The sequence below is a fragment of the Mastigoproctus giganteus genome, chromosome 4 (genome assembly GCF_048544385.1).
Source record: "Mastigoproctus giganteus isolate SK-2022 chromosome 4, ASM4854438v1, whole genome shotgun sequence".
In the NCBI taxonomy this organism is placed as follows: Eukaryota; Metazoa; Arthropoda; class Arachnida; order Uropygi; family Thelyphonidae; genus Mastigoproctus; species Mastigoproctus giganteus.
In genome coordinates, this window is record NC_143578.1 from 30,919,626 (window position 1) to 30,940,548 (window position 20,923).

Below are 20,923 nucleotides of genomic sequence, written 5' to 3' on the forward strand. Positions count from 1 at the left end.
CTTCACTAATAAAGAAGACTATTTTTACTTATTCTCAGTGAGTACCACCGCCCAGATGGCACCATTTCAAAGATAGTTGGCTTTTCATCAGTGGGTGGTAGTAAGACAAGTAACAACAGTCTTCTATATTAGTGAAGCATTACTAATTCGATGTAGTGCAATACATGGGCAACTTGTTTCGAAGGAAGAGCACAATATGAGATACAGACGAAATTATGCCTTTCACACTACTATCGTAGTTGTTCTTTAAGAGTTATCTATGGTATACATACACCGATATTATATGGAATCTTACACTCTTAAATATTATGCATTGTTGCATTTAGTTTATTTAATTAAGAAAATTAATTAATTACCTGGTAATAGATCTATCATAATTTTTATTTTTGGATGCTTCGATATATGGACATTCTAAATTTAATGCTCATGCATATTTAGTTTTTTCATATAAATCGAAAAATAATGATAATTTTTATAAATAATCTTAAATATATAAATACATTTTTAAGGTTCTGCGAGCGAAAGTATCCCAATTAAAACAGCATAACTTTACTGCTTTGCATGAAGCGAACGTAAGGAGAAGGAGAATTTCAGTGATGCATACTACACAGCAGCTGCTTACTACAGAAAACCAAAAAACACCAAATCCATTCGTTGCCAATTTATGCCAAGCAATATTTGTGCAAACATTCCTTGGAACAAAGTGAACAATCCGGTCTTCAAAAGCTTCTTGGAAAAATACTGCTGCCGAAAAATTTCTGACGAATCAACATTACGAAAAAATTACCTTGAGGACTGCTATAAATCGGTAATGCTCATTGATTTTATTAAATAATTTTTTTTTTTTAATAAAATCCAAAAGACTGAATGCTGTGTAGGCTATATTTTAATTAATTTATTTATTTACTTATTACTTGCAGTGTCTAAACAATATTCGCGAAGATATTGAAAGCAGCTGTGTGTGGGGTTCAGTTGATGAAATCACAGATTGTGAAGGATATAGCTAATTTTATTGTTGGAAAGCTTGATTCAGATGAACCATCTAAATCGTATCAAAGGTTCTGGATAAAACTAATCATGCAACTGTTGCTAAATTCACCTTTTGCAGTGATGCATCTGTCTCATGGCAGGCAGTGCTATGTTGCCATTTTTGAATAAAGTCCCTCTGTACCGTTTTGTTTCCGTTGTTGTGTTTGTTTCCCTTCTTCATTTCTGTACCTCACGAGGTTCTTTTGGTGTGCTTTTTGCATATGCAAAATTTCCCAAGTTTTAGAGGATACGGCCATTGAAGGACTTCCTCTAGCTCCAGATGTCATTAAGGCGTTTAATTTTGCCCTGATCACACCTTGTGATGTTGAGGTCCTTCTCTGCTTACAAGCGAATATTAGCAGATGATAGAAGATTAACTCCAAAACATTTGGAGTGGATACAGGTATTGCAATGCAATGGAAAGTACTTAGCAACTTAAGTGTTAGTAGCCTAGTACCTTAGCCTATACATTTTGGTTTTTGTATGTTTAAAAAAAAAATTTTTAATGTTTATATTTAAAAAAAAAAAAAAAAAAAAAACTTGCAAATTGTGATATTTTCATTAGAAATTTGTATAACAAGACATTGTACAACTTTAAAAGAATAAAAAAGTAAATATTATCATTTATACAGTACGTAAAGGTAAATTATTTAATAATATTTAAGGTCATATTTGGTTAAATTTAATGACATATTTTCATCATGTTTTGACATTTTTAAGGTAATAAAAATCAGAACCCTAGTCATCACATATGTAAGAAAATTATTTCTGCCCACCCCTGCATCACACTGAATCTGAAAGGTAGATAAAGTTTTGGTGATATCACACTAAAGTTCTTCATGGATTGTGTTTAGCTGCAAATTCACTGGAGCACTGAATCTCTGATAGAAGGCAGCTTTATCTATCTTTGATGCATTAAAGTTTGAAATTTTGAGATCCAAAGGAGGTAGTTGGATGACAGTCCCATGTAACATTATTTTTAGTTTTTATAAGTAAAACTAAAGTTTGCATTTACCCATCTACAGCACCGTTCTCAGCCAAAGTCCTTACAAAGTTATATTTTCATTCAAATTCATGTAATATTTGCAATTACGATGTTAGATAGTGTAACTAACTATCCTGAATTGCACGTATCAAAGCATTATTTATGCTCTTTGTTGATATTTGAATTTTTTATTTTCTTTTAAATAAAATTTGGTAAGTTTGGGAATTTCAGGATTATGTTTGCACCAACTACTTTGGTAATAGCACAGCAGTTTATGTGGCAAGGTCTTATCTTCCATGTCAGTATTTTTGCATTTACAACTCATTTGTAGAGATCTGGATTTGAATTCCATTGGAAACCAATGGAATTCTTAAACATATCTTCAACTAGAATGGAAGTTAGCTTAGGATTCGCCCAGCTATATATTATGTCTGTACAAGTGCATGTTCACAAAACAATATGCCTGTTGCATAGGCTGAAAAAAACTGAAATAAACCCCCACCTCTTCCAGAGAGGGAGGCCTACTCATTCACTTTCTCCACCTCAAATCAGCTCACTATAGCCTTGAGTGAAGAGGTCTTTAAGAATTCCTCCACTTTTCAATGTGATTTGAAGAATATACTGTCATAAAGGACTTTTAGAACATGCAAACTATGTTTTTTTCCATGGGATCATGTAACAATTCATGCAGGTATTTCTTGTTACTCTAATGGATCCTACTATTATGTGCTTTACAACTACATGATGTGAATTAAGATGCATTGTAGGCAAATCTGATAATTTCTATAATTTCTTGTTTTTCATCTATTTTGAAAACATTAGTTGTATTATATGTGCTGATCTCTTAGAATGTCTTACATCACTACAATATATACATTCAACCTATAAAAATATTTTATCAATGCATAACAAGGCAAAGTAGCATTCTTTTTATGAGGCCATAAATTCTTAAAATGACATGTTTCTTGCATGCAGTATTTGTTAGGTGTTCCTAATCTAAACAATTATTTGGTAATAATTTATAAGACCACTTTTTTTTTTTAAAGAACAATTAAGGAAAGGAATACTAAGCTTCCTTCACAAGAAGCAAAATATGATATTTTATCATAATTTAAATTGTGTGTCCGGTGGCTGCATTGGCTGTTTGTAGGATAACCAACCTTAAAATAATCCCAGGGGAAATTCTGTAAATATTTCTGCCACCCTATTTGAAAAATGGTCTTAATCTTCTCACATCACAAAGGCATTAGTTTCTGAACTGTTCTATAAAAAGTTTCTTAATAAGTTATCTTAAAGGAAATGTTGTAATAAGACTGGGGTCCCAGGTATCAATATATCAGCAACTATGCTTTGATGTTATGCAAACTGCTTACACTGATTTCTAAGATGACACTAACTACTAATGATTTTAAAATTACCTAAACTTGAAGTACTGAAAATAAGTAAGGCAGGATTGATTTTATCAAATTTCCAACCAATATGTTAAGTGAGAAATTAATTTTCAATTTGAATAATATGGGAACTAACAAAACATTTTAATTTTTCATATAAGGAATTAACAATTTCAAAATGGCTTACCAATTGAAGTTGAGTATGAACATGCTGGACTATCAGACTAATGGCAATTTCATTTTCTCCTCCTAATCAAAATATAATTATATGATGTAACTGTTAAATATTCTCCATACAGTTAATATTCCATAGAATTATTAATATTATAGAAATAACCAGAATGTACCAATATTTAGAAATACATTGCCACATTGTTCATTCTTTTTTATAATTAAGTTTGGGCTAAAAGCCTCAAGTTATGAAATCTATAAAATATCATTGTACATAGGCATACACTCTTTCTGTACATGGCTATGAGCAAACCGAGTTTACTCAACATTATGTACAGTAAGCTACTTAGTGCAGCAATATCATACTGTGAGGCATTTTACCATGACTTGCATTTGTATTTAAAGCAGTGTTTTGTTTTTTTTATTTTTTATTTATTTAGAGTACCACAGCAACCCATGGCAAAGTGCCTCCACAACATGAGATCAACATACTAAGCAGCAAACCCAGTTTGCTGCTCACAGCTATGCACATAAAGAAACTACACCCAACATGTACAATGATATTTCATGGCTTGAAGCTTTTGCCCTGAACTAAACTAAGTCTATTTCATTACTGCACCACCTCACAGTATATGAGATGCAAGATATATACTGTCACTGGGTTGCCTTCCTGCCCACTGATAAGATCCAAAAAAGGACGAACTCAGGTCTAGGAGGTCTCTCAATCCCGAGATGAGTTGAAATTGGAAGTGGCCTCTTCTGTTTCAACCAGATGTTTCACATTTTGTGTCTGTCTATCTGAGTTGTGTGTGTGTTTGTTTTTTCATTTTTTTTTTAAATATAAGATTCAGAGTTTTTTATCCCAAAATTAAAACCTGGGTCTGGTAGTGGTATCCACTTTTAACAAAACAATATACTTCTTCACTGGAGCAGAGTGCATTTATTTACAGCAGGGTAATAACAAGCCAACTCAAGAAGTTCCTCCACAATGAGATCTTTGCTCCACATGTACAATAATGCTTTTTACTGTGCATTTGCACATTCATAAAATCCCTATTGTCTTCACCATATCTGTTCATCAACCAGTCCATGAAACAACTCTACTCCCAGTGGATGAACTTTCACTTGCTATTTTATACCCAGATCCCTTTGATCTATATTGTTCAAGGTTTAGGCCTAAATGGATGTCAGATGAACTAATGAGACATGTAGCAGAGAAGAAAAATGCATAGGACACATAAATTACCAGGTGACACAGAAGCCTATGGTAAATATAAGCTGATCTGTAATCAAGTCACAAAAGAGGTTAAGGCAGGCAAAAGCAGATTACGATAAATCTTTGGCAAAGGATGCAAAGAAAAACAGCAAAGAGTTCTTTACTTATGTAAACTCTAGAAGGAAACGGATGAATCAGATTGCCCACTTGATATCGATGGTTCAACTGTTGATAATCCTGCTCAGATAGCTAACAAACTGAATGAGTATTTTGCATCTACATTTACACACGAGGAGTTATTCGGGGGGGGGGGGGGGGACGCCAGATGCGTATTAAACTCTGGCAGTGAGATAGATAATCATGTAATAACTGAGAGTAAAGTGGAAGAGAAATTGTTGAAGATAAACATAAGAAAGGCACCCGGGGTGGATGGGATCTAACCAGTTATATTAAAGGAGGCAGCAAAGGAAGTAAGCAAACCCTTAGCCATAATTATGAGAGCCTCCTTGAACTCGAGGGAAGTACCCATGGACTGGAGATGTGCAAATATAACCTCAAATCATAAAGGAAGTTAAAAGGGTGACAAGTAATTACTGTTAGTGTAACTTCTGTTCCAGGGAAATTAATGTAGGCACTAGTTAAAGAAGCACTGCAGGATCATCTAGACAAGATTTCAGTTATAGTTCACACACAACATGGGTTTGTTAAGGGGAAGTCTTGTCTGATGAATTTGACTGTATACTCTGATGTGGTCACAAAGGAACTGGATGCAAATAATTTTGATATCATATACTTGGATCTTAGGAAGGCTTTTGTTTCCATTGCACATGGGAGACTACTGCACAAATTGGAGCAGTGTAGCATTAGAGGCAAATTGCTGCTATAGATAAATGGATGGTTGAGTGGGAGAAAACAGTGGTAATCAATGGTCACTGCTCTTCGTGGACTAATATTATTAGTGGAGTTCCCCAGGGTTCAGTGTTGGATCCATTGTTGTTTTCTGTATTAATTAATGATATTGATGATGGAATATCAGGTTTAATGTCTAAGTTTGCAGATGACATGAAGGTTGGCAGTGTTGTTAATGACACTAATAACAGTAAGCTATTGCAACAGGATCTAGAAAAGCTGGGCAGATGGGCTAAGAGGTGGCAACTGAAGATTAACATTGACAAATGTAAAGTACTGCATATGTATAGCAGTAATCCAGAGTAACATATCAACTATGTGGTACTAAACTGAGGGTGCAAAGAATGAAAAGGACCTGGGGGTAATCGTGCAGTCAGATATGAAGTTTTTTGAGCTGTGCAGATGGTCTGCAAGAGTAGCTCATGGTGTCTTGTCAATAACATACAAGAATTTTTCTAGCAGGGAAAAGGATGTGATTATCCCCTTGTATAAGGCAATGATCAGGCTACACTTTGAGTACTGTACACAGGTCTGGAGGCCACATTTTAAGAAGGATGTATAGTTGTTGGAAGGAGTACAGAGAAGGGACAAGATTAATGAATGGAACAAAAGGTTGCTCTTACGAAGAAAGGCTAAAGTTGACAACAGTGAATGGCATCTGTCACCTCGCTCTGCATCACCCGATTAGTTGTTTTGCCTGAAATGAGTCTAACTCTGTTGCAGTAATCCTCGAATATGGCTAGGCACTGGGTGATTTGTTCTCAGTTAATGGTTGTTCTCTGTGAAACCGTTAACTGAGAATCCTACTTTTTGCATAGTAGGTGTGTCGTGTAAGACAAATATGCCCCATAATTGTGTGAATAGTTCAGATGACTTCTGTTACATTATGTGGAGAAGTCACATTAGCTTCAAGAACGCATCCCTTAATTCAAGTCATATAAGAGGCCTACTTCCTGTACTTTGGATGTAAAGTAGGTGACCAAAGTATTTGAGGTGTATAAGGCCTTGAATGGATTGAGCACGCTGAATTCTGATGGGATCCTTCCACTTGTTCAGATTACGAACCTAAGGGGGCATAAATTCAAATTAAGAAAAGACAGATGTAGAATAGATGTGCGGAAATTTGCCTTTAGCCAGTGGGTGATTAATTGCTGGAACAAACTTCCATCTGTCGTGGAAGTTGATAGGTTAAATAAATAAATTTAAGGAGGAACTGGACAGGCATTTGGAGGGAATGGTGTGATTTTTTTTTTTTTTTTTTTTTGGCTGATGCTGCATAAGCTCATACACTTGCTTTCTTGCATCACATGCCACTACTATTACTACCACCAGGACAAGAAGTGGGCTCCCATACATATGCTGCACTACCTGCTCATCAAATCTCAATACATAGGTGAATTGAAAGGGACACTTTTTGTCTTTTGCAGTGCTCATGATATGGAAGGAGCCAACAAACCACGACACTGACTGTTACTCTGTATGGTGCCTCTTATTAGAAAAGTGATGACAATGATTACCTGTACCTCACGGTGATGTACTACCTATTCCTGAACCACCTGACCATTTTTCTGTACACTCTGATTAAGATGAAGGCACTGATGAACATAACTTAATATACATGAAAAAGTACAGTAGACGTCTATATCAAGGGATCCTCCATTTTGTCCAAATCTTATCCTTCTGGCCCACATAAGATTACAGAAAGTGAGTTTAATGATCTCATCAGGGATCTCAAACTGTCAAAGAATAAGGCAGAGCTTTTGGCCTTGAGGCTACACAGTAGAATCTTCTAGATCATTCTGTGAAAGTGGCAAAATTTCATATCAAAATAAAGACTAAGATAAATTCTATCAAACAGAAGATGAACAAGAGAACATGAACACGACACATTTTCCTGAAGAATTGACTATTTATAGATGCTTCTAAGATTAGCCTTAAGGCTGTGTTATTACACAATAGAAATATGCTGCCTTTAATACCTCTTGTGTATGCTGTCTACAAAAAAGAAACATATGCAAACAGGGAGAACACCCTCTGAGGTGTAACACCATCAGAAGTATGAATGACAGATATGTGGTGATTTAAGGGTAATCGGCATTTTATTAGGACTACAAAAGGGTTACACTAAGTATTGTTGCTTTCTCTGCGAGTGGGATAGTAGTGCCAAGAATATGCACTACGAGAAGAGGAGTTTGCCTCAACAAAAATCATTAACACCTAGAATAAAGAATGTAGCATTTGAACCTCTGGTAGATCCAATTAAAGTTTTGCTACCACCACTCCACATCAAATAGAGGATCAAGAAAAATTTCGTGAAGGCTTTGGAAGTGAATGGTCCTGCATTCATATACTTGAAAGAGAAATTCCCAAGACTTAGTACAGAGAAGATTAAGGCACGCATTTTTTTTTCATTGGTCCATAAATAAGGCAACTTTTCAAAGACAAACAGTTTGAATGTGATAGCGAGAAATCAGCGTGGAAAGCTTTTCAAAATGTTTTGACTGGTTTTCTAGAAAATGTTAAAGCCAGAAATTACAGGCAACTTGTGGAAGATCTCATTACTTCTTTATGAAAAACTGTGGGGTGCAACATGTCATTGAAGATGCATTTCTTGCACCTTACACCTTCATATCTTCCTGCCAAACTGTGGTGCCATCAGCGAAGAACATGGTGATCATTTCCATCAAGATATCGCAGTTATGGAACAAAGATACAAAGGCAAATGGAGTGCCACAATGTTAGTCGATTATTGTTGGATGGTGAAAGGGAATGCTCCTGAAGCTGAATATAAGCAAAAGGCAAAAAGGTGCCAAGTTTGATACATGGCACATTCATAGCTATATCTTACTGCCATATAAATAAAAAATACTTTCTATAAATATAAAAAAACTACTTTTTTTTTTCAAAAACAAGAGCCAATCTGACATTTTAAACACTATTTCTGTGTTTAGCACCTTAAAATATATCAAGTAAACTTACTTTCATGCTCGTAAAAGATATGATCCAAAATTTGTTGTTCAACGTAATCAGTACTCTTAAAAAAAAAAGAAAAAAAAAAAAAGAAAAAAGGCTATTAACTTGGAAGGGAAGCATTTCTGGACCTATTTTCATCCCGATGCTCAGCAGAACATATTCCTAGAGTTTTATGAGGCCATTCAAAAACACCTTGAATATCATACATATCATACAAATGAATGGAGCACCCAAGTGCCTATTCAGGTACTTGGGTGACTAGTGCAACATTGAGTCAGTTAGGTATGATATAAGCACTCGCCTCCGTAGCCGAGTGGGCAGGAGCGGGAGTGTGGTAGCACATGCTCTTTGAGTAGACTGGGGTTCAAGCCCCTGACTGCTGAATACGGTCGATCTGCCAACCCGCACTGGACCAGCGTGGCAGATAATGGTCCATTTCCCTCAGCATGAATTGCTGAGGAGGCTTCCATCCTGCAGTGGGTTGATAATGGCTGCACTTTACTTTATAAGCACTAGGAAAACAAATTGAGAATAGGAGTATGTTACGGGTCTAATGACTGTGAGGAATATACCAAACAGTATACAGAGAAATAGTCAGCCAGTAAATCAGAATGACTTATAATGGGGAATTTTAACTTTTCAGATGTTGACTGGAATTTGTGCATTGGTCACTCACAGACTAGCAAGACTTTTGTGGATTTCTTGGATGATGATTTTCTACAGCGGCATGTTACAGAGGCAATAAGAGGGATTAATATTCTTGATTGATTATTCCTGCATTAAGAATCTGGAGATAAAAGAACCACTGGGTGACAGAAATCACAGTGTATTGATTTGGGATTTACTTAAAGATGCAACTACCATCAAGTAACTAGCAAACTGTTCCCTTTCCCACCAAGGGTAGGGAACAGTTTTTTTTTTTTTTTTTTTTTATGTAAAGGTGACTACAGTGGTCTGAGAGTTTTTAAATTATATATAGTGGGACCAACTGATGATGTTACCATCAGAAAATTCTAAATGGGAAGCATTCAGGGAAATAATCATAGAAGCTACTAGGCTTTTCAAACCAACTAAGAAATACTGTTCAAGGTTTAGGCCTAATGAGGCATGTGGCAGAGAAGAAAAGTACATAGGATGCACATAAATTATCAGGTGAAACTGAGGCCCACGGTAGATATAAATTAGTCTCTAATCAAGTCACAAAAGAGGTTAGGCACTAGCTTACCTAGCTAAAGATGATTATGAGAAGTCTCTGGTAAAGAATATAAAAAAAAGCAGCAAAGACTTCTATGCTTATATTAACAGTAGAAGGAAGGGGTTCAACCACATTGGGCCACTTGATGTCAATGAGTTGACTGTTGATGATCCTGCTGACAAATTGAATAAGTACAGTAAACACTGGTTATTAGAATCAGCCACTTTACAGAATCAAATTTCATAGAACCGATGCAAATCAATAAAATGCACAACACTCTCACCATTTATTAGAATCATATTTTTGGTTATAAGAATCAATTTTGAATGCCTCTGTGATATTTTTCTAAAGCACATTTCTGAAGGTCACATCCATAACACAATAAAAACAATTTGCAGTCTTTGGTTTATTGGGCTTTTTTGTTTGCACAATCTGTTATAAATGGGAGGTAAACTCGATCTTATTGCATTTTCAGTAATACCAAAAGCTGGAACTCTGTTTTTAAGTTATTATGGTGAAATGTGTTTTCCTTCACCGAAATCAGCTCTTCATTCCTATATCCAAACTTTGCAAACTTTTTACTCCGATCTCACTTGTGCATGTCGTATTAGTTCCAATTTATGCATGCTATGTGCTTTGTTATTGATTGGCTCATCTTTTTTACTGTTTTATATTTTACTATCCAAAAAAATGTCAGTGAATAGAAAGAGTTAATTTGAGTGTAAAATTTAAGTTATAGAAACATACAACAAATTAAACTTAAGCAATGTCTCAAAAGGAAGCAGCAGTAAAATTAGGAGTGCCTCGGTCATCTTTATCAAAATTATTAAAATTACATCACACATTAAACACTAATGTGATTAGTGAAATCAGAAAAAGGAAGCGTGCCCAACAGTAGATGAAGCTCTGTTCGTTTGGTTCAAACAGGACAGCTCATTTAATGCACCAATCAATTGTAGTATTCTTCTTCAAAAAGCTAATGATTTTGCTGAAAAACTACATGAAGAGTTTAAGGCAATGGATGGATGGCTGACAAGATGGAAGGTGAGGCAGGATATTGTTTACAAAAAACTTCACCAAGAAAAACAGGATTCCAATGGTTCTGCAACTGACAACCGATTGAAAATCTCTTGGCAAAATGTGTTAAGCACTTTTAATCCTGAAGACATTTTTAATACAGATGAAAAAGGGTTGTACTACAGAGCTGTCCCAGACCACTGCATGATTTTTAAAAATTCCTCTACGTCTGAATGGGAGAAAGTGATAGACAGGATTACAATTCTTTTAACATGCAACATGACAGGAACAATCAAGATGAAGCAGGTAGTTATAGGTAAGAGTAAATTGCCTAGATGTTTTAAAGAAGTAAAACAACTGTCTGTTGAATATGCCAATAACTGGATGACAGCTTCTTCATTTGAAGATTATCTTTGTAAATGGGATTTGCAATTGGATCCGTAGCCGAGTGGTCAGGAGCAGGAGTGAAGTAGCACACGCTTTTTGAGTAGACCGGGGTTCAAGCCCCTGACTGCTGAATACGGTCGATCTGCCAACCTGCACTGGACCAGCGTGGCAGATTATGGTCCATTTCTCTCAGCATGAATTGTTGAGGAGGCTTCCATCCTGCAGTGGGTTGATAATGGCTGCACTTTATCTTTTTTTTTTTTTTTAAGAAAAACAAAAAAAAAAATTTCGCTGGTTTTGGACACCTGCCCAGCTCATCTAAAGCCAACTTTCAAAAACATTGAATTAGTTTTTCTACCTTCGAATACCACATCACTGATTCAACCTCTCGACTAGGGAATAAACAAACCCTTTATAAGACCTTTTATATATCGGATATGAGGAGAAGAATCAACCAGTCTACAGATGATGGTTTGGGAACATCATCTGATATCGCAAACCAGATAACTGTTCTAGATGCACTTCATATGACAATGAGTTCCTGGAATGAAGTTTCCAAAATCTGCATTAGCAACTGCGTCAAAAAATGTGGATTAATTATTCATAATTGTCAACTAAGTCACGATACTGATCGTGCTGAAAAGCTTGAAGACATGGGTGAACAGAAGTTTAATGATTGTGTGGACATAGATGGTGATCTGCAAGTTACTAAAGCTTTAGCAGATGAAGAAATTGCCCAGTCTGTTACTGATAATTTTGCCAAGGAGGAGGAAAAAGAACTCGAACAAATTCCAATTACAAAACAGCAAACTCTTAAAAGCTATAGCCATCCTGAGGAAAACATTGGAAGAAACTGGTGCAAGTGATTGTGAATATAGACTGTTTTACAATATTGAAAAATCTATAGACTTTGCAGTAATAATTTAAAACAAATCTAAAATAAGTGACTATTTTGAATTATAATCATATAAAATATGATTAATATATACAGTCCATTCCGGTTATTTGGGACACATCGGGACTAGTGCATTTTGGCCCGATTAACCAGCTGCCCCAATTATCCGAAGTTTCATGTAAATAGTTAAAAATACAATGTACCCCCTTTACAATTAGTTCACTGTAGAATCAAATCACGTTACAATGAACTCACTATAGTAAAGTACTGTTCACTATACGATGTGCAGTACTCGCCAGTCATTGTGATCACGTTTGTGAATTGAATTTTAATTCTATTAAACAGCGATTCTAATTAGCGAAAATAGGAGGAATATTATCCACAGGCTATAAAAGCAAAGATATATTAAGTACAAATTTACCCTTTATTACCTTACCAATTAAAAAATTAAATGCTACGTGAAAATCGGAATAATTAATACGTACTGTGATATGTACATACGAACTAGTTGACATTTCTGTTCACTGACATTTGTGGGTGGGGGTTAATTTAAAACAATAAAAAGATAAGCAATCAATAACAAAGAACACGGCACACACAAATTGCAAGTAACACGATATGCGCAAGTGAGAACGAAGTAACGAGTTACAAAGCTTTAAATATAGGAATGAAGAGAAGATCTGAAAATTAATTTTTTTATATGATTGAAGATTTCATGGAAGTGTAAAACTTTTCACCATAACAACCCACAGAATTCCAGCTGTCGGTATTATCGTAAATTCAGTAAGATCGAGTTTACTGTCTGTTTATGATAGATTTAACTAACAGAAAAGCCCAATAAACAGGTGACTGTTAATTGTTTTTATTGTTTTATGGTTGACCTCCAGAATTTCGACCAAACCATGTGGTACCATCGGAGACAATCGTAGGGTAATCTCCAGTGCTGCGGTCTCCTGCCCTGATTAAACAGCATCCTGTCCCAATTAAGCGAAGTAAACCCTGGCTATTTTCTCGATTGGTTTCTGTTTTTTAAGATTTACCCCAAATAAACGGCTGCCCCGATTAACTGGTGGCCCAAATAACCGGAATCCACTGTGTGTGTACCACGAAAGGTTCCCAGAAAGAAGATGTCCAGACAAGAAAACGTTTGAAGATATCCATCGCCGCCTTTGTGAACATGGGACCTTTACACTTCGTGCTGCCGACAGAGGATAACCAAGATCTATGACTCATGAAGTAGAGAGGTAGACCAACTGCCTGGCCTCCACGTTCACCTGATTTAAACCCACTAGATTTCTTCTTGTGGGGCCATTTAAAGTCATTAGTGTATTCGACTCCGGTAGCTGATGTGGAAACTCTCCGCAATTGAATTGTGGCAGGTTGGGAGACAATACGAAACATGCCAGGAATTTGGCATCATCTTCGCGAGTCCATGAGATGTTGATGTGAGGCTTGTATTCAGGCAGAAGGTAGACATTTTGAACAATTACTATAAGGTGATGTGAAAAGTTAAGTGTCATAGACAGACCTTCAAAACTCGGAAACCATGCATTTCCGGAACTATGTTGATATAAAATATTTTTATTGTCTACATATGAGGAACTCATTCCTGAAGTTATGCCGTGTATTTTTGAGACACCCTATATATATAATTTGTATTAATATTAAATTAATAATTTAATTTAATAATATATAATTAAAAACAATCTAAAATAAGTGACTATTTTGAATTATAATCATATTACAAAGTGCTATGTTTAATTAACATGTATATTAATTAAGCTATGTACGCAAGTATAAATTTATTTATTTTGCTAACCTGTGGATAATATTCTTTCAATTTTCACGTATCACTTAATAGGTAATAAACTTCTAGTAATAAAGGGTAAATTAGTGCTTTATTTCTTTATTTTTATAGCCTGTGGATAATATTTGTCGATTTTTGCTTATTAGAATTGCCGTTTATTAGTATTAAAATTTAATTTGCAAACGTGATCACTATAACTGCCACTTACTGTACTTTGCATCTATAGTCACATATAAGGAATTCTTTAGGGGTGGGGTGCCATAAGTTTATCAAACTCCAATGGAGAGCTAAGTTTGTGATAACTGAAAAGACTTTCATATTAAATTTAATTGGTTAGATTTAACTTTCACATTAAATCTAACCAATCATATTAAAAAGATGCAGCAAAGGAGGTAAGCCTTCAGCCATAATTATCAGAGCATCCTTGGATTCAGGGGAGGTCCCTATGGACTGGAGATGTGCAAATGTATCCCCAATTCATGAAGAGGCATCAAAAGGTGACAAGAGTAATTACATACCAGTTAGCTAAACTGTCTATTCCGGGGAAGATAATGAAGTCACTGGTTAAAGACGTAATGCAGGACCATTTGGAGAGGAATGCAATTATACTGCAGCCACAGCATGGATTTGTTTAGGGGCAGTCTTGCCTAACCAATCTGATAGGTTACTATGACACAGTGACCAAGGAACTGGATGCAAAAAATAATTTTGATATATACTTTGATTTCATGAAGGCTTTTGATACTGTTGCACACAAAAGACTGCTGTATAAACTCGAGAAATGTTGTATTAAGGACAAGTTACTGCTATGAATAAAGGGATGGTTAAGTGGAAGAAGACAGAGTGATTATTAATGGGCACTGCTCTTCGTGGCCTAATGTTATTAGCAGAGTCCCCCAGAGTCCATTTAAAAGCATATACATACTTTGTATGTATATGCTTTTAAATATTAATTTAAACCTGGTCCTTATTTTAACTTGGTTGCCCAGCATTAGAGTAAAATTGTTAAAAATTCAAAATTTATTTTAATTTAAATTTTTTATGACAAATATAATAAAATAAATAAAAAAATAAACTTGTTGTTACTTTTTTATTTTAAAACTGTAATATCCTCTACAATTTATCTATTGTTTACAATTTGTACATAAACTGACATTACATGAAACATACTTGAAATTACTTTGAAAAATGCAAACCTATAATACACACTGCCCAGAGCTCATATATGAAAAACTTAGATCTATGTACATATTCATGAAAAAGTTAAACATACACCTTTATGGAAGCATAAGTTCTTAACTTTTAGGTGCTTCCACATTTTTAGTTAATAAACAACACAGCCCCAGATATATCAACACTGTTTAAGTGTAGTTATAGAGCCACGTTCATTTCATGAAACACTATATATAAAGTTAACATACTCCTTTAAAGAAAATGGGGAAACTATAATTTGTTAATAAAGGCAAGACCAAAAAATTTCAGGAATGAGTTTTTAAACAAATTAATGTTTACATCAAGGTGGATACAATGTTAGAAGCTGAAATGGCAAAGTGGAATTAGCAGAAGAATTGAGTCATCGTGATACTAAAATATCATGTTTCAGAAACCAAGAGGATGAATATACAGAGCTACAGCATTAGCTTATAAACTAGTTTCAACAACAGCTTTTAGATCTAGTTTAGTTTAATTGCCTGGGAAAAGTTTTTAAGAAAGTTTAATTGCCCAAGAAATGTGGGTAAAAATTAACACAGAAAGTTGGGTGATGAAAGTCTGTGCATGTGATCCAGTTTAAGGCGATATAAAAAGGTAACAGAATTCTTTAACAAAAAAGGTAACAGAATTCTTCTGTTAGAGGAGTAGAAACAAAAAAGAATAGTAACTGGTCACAAATATTAATTGCATGTACTGAGATAGTTTAGAAAATTTTTAAAAGTGAAACCTAATTAAGTTAAATAACGATAAAAAGCTGCCAAAATTTTGTGCAAACCACACATTCTTAGTGTATCTAGGCAGTGTTTAGCAAGGATAGAAAATTAGAAATAGAATAAATAAAGCAGGAAATGTAAGAAGCCAATTAAACAAACTCATCAAAGTTTCTAAAGTTTCAGCAAATTTCTGTTGTGCTCATCAAGCACAACAGAAATTTGCTATTTATAACATTTCTAAACCAACCTGAATCAAAAAATTAGAATGAGTTAGGAAACAGTCAGAGTTAGAAAAAATAAATGGAGCTAACAGGTAGAAGTGATGGGAAGATCATATTAAAAATAAGGAAATAAGAGAGAGAAAAAAAAAAAAAAAAAACTTGGGGTAATTAACATCCATTGAAACTTCAGATTATTTGGGTAACATAGAAAGGATGGGAAATAGAACTTTAACTAAAATGGCTAGAATTACAGACAGAGAAGGTATAGATCAATGGGATCCAGCAAGCATTAGAGGAAAGGGGGTTTATTCTGTAAAAGGCTAAAGATTTAAGAGAAGTTGGATAGTGTGGAGGAAAATAAACAGAAGAACTAATTTCCATCATCATGGTGACCTGTACACTCAGATGCTATAGCATGTTTGTGATAAATGTCAAGTTGCAAAGGAATTAAGTGGGAAAATAGTTTACATATATAATTTAACATACGTAACACAAACATTCCCAGGTACAATTTCAACTTCAAAATATAATCCAATATTTGCATTTTAATCATCCCTCATAAAACTGATATCTTACCTCTGGGAACTATGAGGTCAGCATGAACTACAGTAGGTGCAATATAATAATCAAAGGCAGGTTTTACAAATTTTTCATACTGTTTCAGAACACCTTCTAGATCTCTTGCTCTTTCCATAATATCCCTTTTAAGTCTTCTTGCTAGTCTAATATCGGAATCAGTATCAATGAATACCTTCATGTCCATCATCTAAAAAAAAAAAAAAAAAAAAAAAAAAAATTTACTTTTCTTAGAAAGGATAATAAAATTCACAAGTTAATCATTGTATTCCATATGAATCACCTAAATTATCTATAGAAATATAGAATATGGATTTCGACATTAAAAGAGAGAATAATGATAAGAAATTCTTTAGCCCAGAGAAATTTGAACTGGACAGGAAGATTCTACAAATATATTTTTTTTTATTTCATAAGACTGAGTAAACAGAATCAAAATGAATTTTATTTTTTGGGCTGAGGTCATTGAAGGCATGACCCTTGCACGCTATAAAAAGTATGGAGAACTTGCTCCTTTGTTTGTTAATGAGTCATATAAAGTTATATTTTGTATTACTAGCTTTGACAACTTCTCTAATGGCTTTATTTAACTGGCATGTGTTCAACATGTCTATGTAAAACAAGCTAACCCTAACCCAAATGACTGAGATCAATAATAAAAAGGTAATTATCAGGTATTTATTGAGTAATTATCAGATAATCCACAACATAAATCTCTATTAGAATCTAAAAATGATATAGAAAGCTTACAGTTACTAGTAAACCACTTAATTTATTCTTTTTTAAATGTAAGAATTTCAAATATTTCTTCACTAACTCCTTATGTAATGGCAGTCTAAACTATATGGAACTGAATTGAGCTTTTATGTTCATGAATGCAGAGGGTGCTATATGCACATAACTTTTAAAAGAAATAAGAGAACTGGATATGTTGTGTTGAGCTAGAAACAGCTGAGAAAAATCAAAGAAATCTGGGAGTCTTATAGAAAGGAAGAAAATAAGCTTTAAGGTTAAAGTGTGCATGCCACTTGGCAAAATTGGAACTGGTTTTAGTGTTATTTTTTATGTCGTTAAGTACCAGTAATTGTAATAATATAAATTGTTAATTTGTACACAATTATCTTAAAGTGTTTAAAGTAATTCATGAGCATTTAGAGAAAAAAAAAAAAAGATTTATTTTCCAAAAAATGTGTGGCTATTAAGTAACAAGGCTGTTGCAATATAATGAAATATTTCATACCTTACAAGTTATCCCCTTCAAAATAATTGCCTTAGACTTGCACACACTGTTCCATACTTTCCTTCCAAACACAAACGTTTCTGGAAGTCATTTTCTGTAAGCACTTTTAACACTTCCATCATTTTTTTTTTTTTTTCTGATCTTCAATGGACTGAAAATGGGTTCCCTTAAGTACACTTTTCACTTTAGGGAAGAGAAAAAAAAAATCACAAGGAGCTAGGTCTGGCAAATAGAGTGCATATTCACATACATGGATTTGTGTTTTTTTTTTTTGGGCCAAAAACTGGCAAACAGAGAGCATGTTACAAGCCGGAGCACTGTCTTGATGGAGCATCCAACCATCCTTCCACAATTCAGGCCTCTTCCTTAGAATTATTTAACACAGCCTTGTCAGAACTTCAATGTAGTATGTTTGACAGTGATTTGGAGGGACATATTCAGCCATAATAATTCCATTGACATCAAAGAAAATACCAAGCATGGTGTTCACTTTTAGTTTCTGACATTCTTGTTTTTTTTTTTTTTTTTTTAGTTTTTTAGTTGGGGGATTGTTTTGTCTTCCACTGCACTTACTGTCTTTTAGTTTCTGGGTCAGAATGCAACAGCCAACTTTTATCACAATAATTTACAGTACTCAAAAAGTCTGGATCTACATCTTCACAAACCTGGAGTCTTCTCATTCTTTAATCTGCAGTCAATAGCAGGCATATTTATTGCAGTCAATAAATATGCCTGCTATTGAGTGTATATTATATAGAGTTAAACATATTACAAAATCCCATCTTGGGACTGAGGAAAATAAGTTTAGCTGTCATTAGTATTAGTTGAGGCATATGATGCAATAAAGCAAGCTTATACATCATGAGCCAAAAAAAAAAAAAAAAAAAACCCTTCCCATTTCACCCATCCTGTCACTCCAAATGTTTGTCTAGTTCAGCTATAAACTTCTACAACAACAGATGGAAGTCTGTTACAGCAATCAAGCTACTCACTGGCTAAAGGCAAACTTTCACACATCTATTCTACAATCTATAACTGTCTTTCCTCAGTTTGAATCTATGCCCCCTCAGGTTCTTAATCTGAGTAAGCAGAAGTATTCTGTCAGCATTGAGCCTGCTCAAAACCATTCAAAGCCCTATACACCTCAATCAGATCACCTCACAGGTCCTTGTCTCCAGATGCTGCAACTTGCAGAACTTAAGCCCTTTCTTCATAAGTGCACCCCTTTGTTCCTCTCACCAGTCTTGTTGCCCTTCTCTGTACTCATTCTAGCAACTCTACATCCTTCCTAAAATGGGGCCTCCAGACCTGTACACAGTACTCAAGGTGTGGCCTGACCATTGCCTTATATAAAGGCAATGGTCAGGCCACAATCTTGTTTTTTTTTTTTTTTTTAGTTGGGGGATTGTCACCTCCTTGTCTCTCTAGTAAAATTCTTATATATCATTGATAAAACTCCATGAACTGCTCTAGCAGCCTGTCTGCACTGCTTATGGAGTGACCTTTATTAATGGAGGTTTTGCTGTACATGACTGGCACAATGTGAAGAGGATAATATATGCACCAAACATTAATATTCTCAAACAACCATCTTGTAATAAGTATAACAAATATGATTGCAGGAAAAATACTCTGTACATTTTAACATATGTTACCATTAAATTAACACATCTTAAAGTGGTGTTAAATTATTTAAATAAAGAAGGAAGTTGTACACTGTGAACCACACTTAAAAACATCTGGAAAGCCACCAAAAATAGATTATGAAAATTTGCCATTAAGAACCTGCTGTTTAAATTTTAATTCATATAATTATAATATTGAACTTCTTAAAATTAAATCTTGAAACCTCTTTCCCCCCATAAAGGTTTGTGAACTCTGGCTACAGGCTTGACTGCCAGTGTGGTAAAACTAAAGAAAATGCTAACAAAGTTATGAGTTCTGGGGAAGATACTGTGTTGCATGTTTGAATGGCATAAACGATTTTTAGAAGGAAGAGAGAATGTAGAAGAAAATAATTGACTAGGCTGTTTGGTATCCATGAAAACTGATGAAAATATGGACCGGGTAAGCATATTGATTGGAAGTGATTGTCATTTAAACATTACAATGGTTGCATCATAACTCATTATGGAAAAAGAAACAGACAAATTTTAACTGAAATTTTAAGTATAAGAAGAGTGTGTACCAAAAATATTGACTGCAGATTAAAGAATGAGAAGACTCCAAGTTTGTGAAGATGTAGAAGATCCAGACTTTTTGAGTACTGTAAATTATTGTGATAAAAGTTGGCTGTTGCATTCTGACCCAGAAACTAAAAGACAGTAAGTGCAGTGGAAGACAAAACAATCCCCCAACTAAAAAAAAAAAACAAGATTGTGGCCTGACCATTGCCTTTATATAAGGCAATGGTCAGGCCACACCTTGAGTACTGTGTACAGGTCTGGAGGCCCCATTTTAGGAAGGATGTAGAGTTGCTAGAATGAGTACAGAGAAGGGAAACAAGACTGGTGAGAGGAACAAAGGGGTGCACTTATGAAGAAAGGGCTTAAGTTCTGCAAGTTGCAGCATCTGGAGACAAGGACCTGTGAGGTGATCTGATTGAGGTGTATAGGGCTTTGAATGGTTTTGAGCAGGCTCAATGCTGACAGAATACTTCTGCTTACTCAGATTAAGAACCTGAGGGGGCATAGATTCAAACTGAGGAAAGACAGTTATAGATTGTAGAATAGATGTGCGAAAGTTTGCCTTTAGCCAGTGAGTAGCTTGATTGCTGTAACAGACTTCCATCTGTTGTTGTAGAAGTTTATAGCTGAACTAGACAAACATTTGGAGTGACAGGATGGGTGAAATGGGAAGGGTTTTTTTTTTTTTTTTTTTTGGCTCATGATGTATAAGCTTGCTTTATTGCATCATATGCCTCAACTAATACTAATGACAGCTAAACTTATTTTCCTCAGTCCCAAGATGGGATTTTGTAATATGT

General features: G+C 34.8%; 1 protein-coding gene across 1 annotated transcript in view; it reads right to left on the minus strand.

The window, feature by feature from the left end:
• Window positions 1-20,923, minus strand: part of l(2)k01209 (uridine-cytidine kinase-like lethal (2) k01209) — a 154,597-nt gene that overhangs the window by 70,708 nt on the left and 62,966 nt on the right. The window contains exons 6-7 of the mRNA XM_090371459.1: window positions 16,698-16,887; window positions 3,593-3,654 (exon numbers count right to left, since the gene is read on the minus strand). Of these exons, the coding sequence (XP_090227585.1) occupies window positions 3,593-3,654; window positions 16,698-16,887 (252 nt within the window). The remainder of the gene's footprint in view (window positions 1-3,592; window positions 3,655-16,697; window positions 16,888-20,923) is intronic.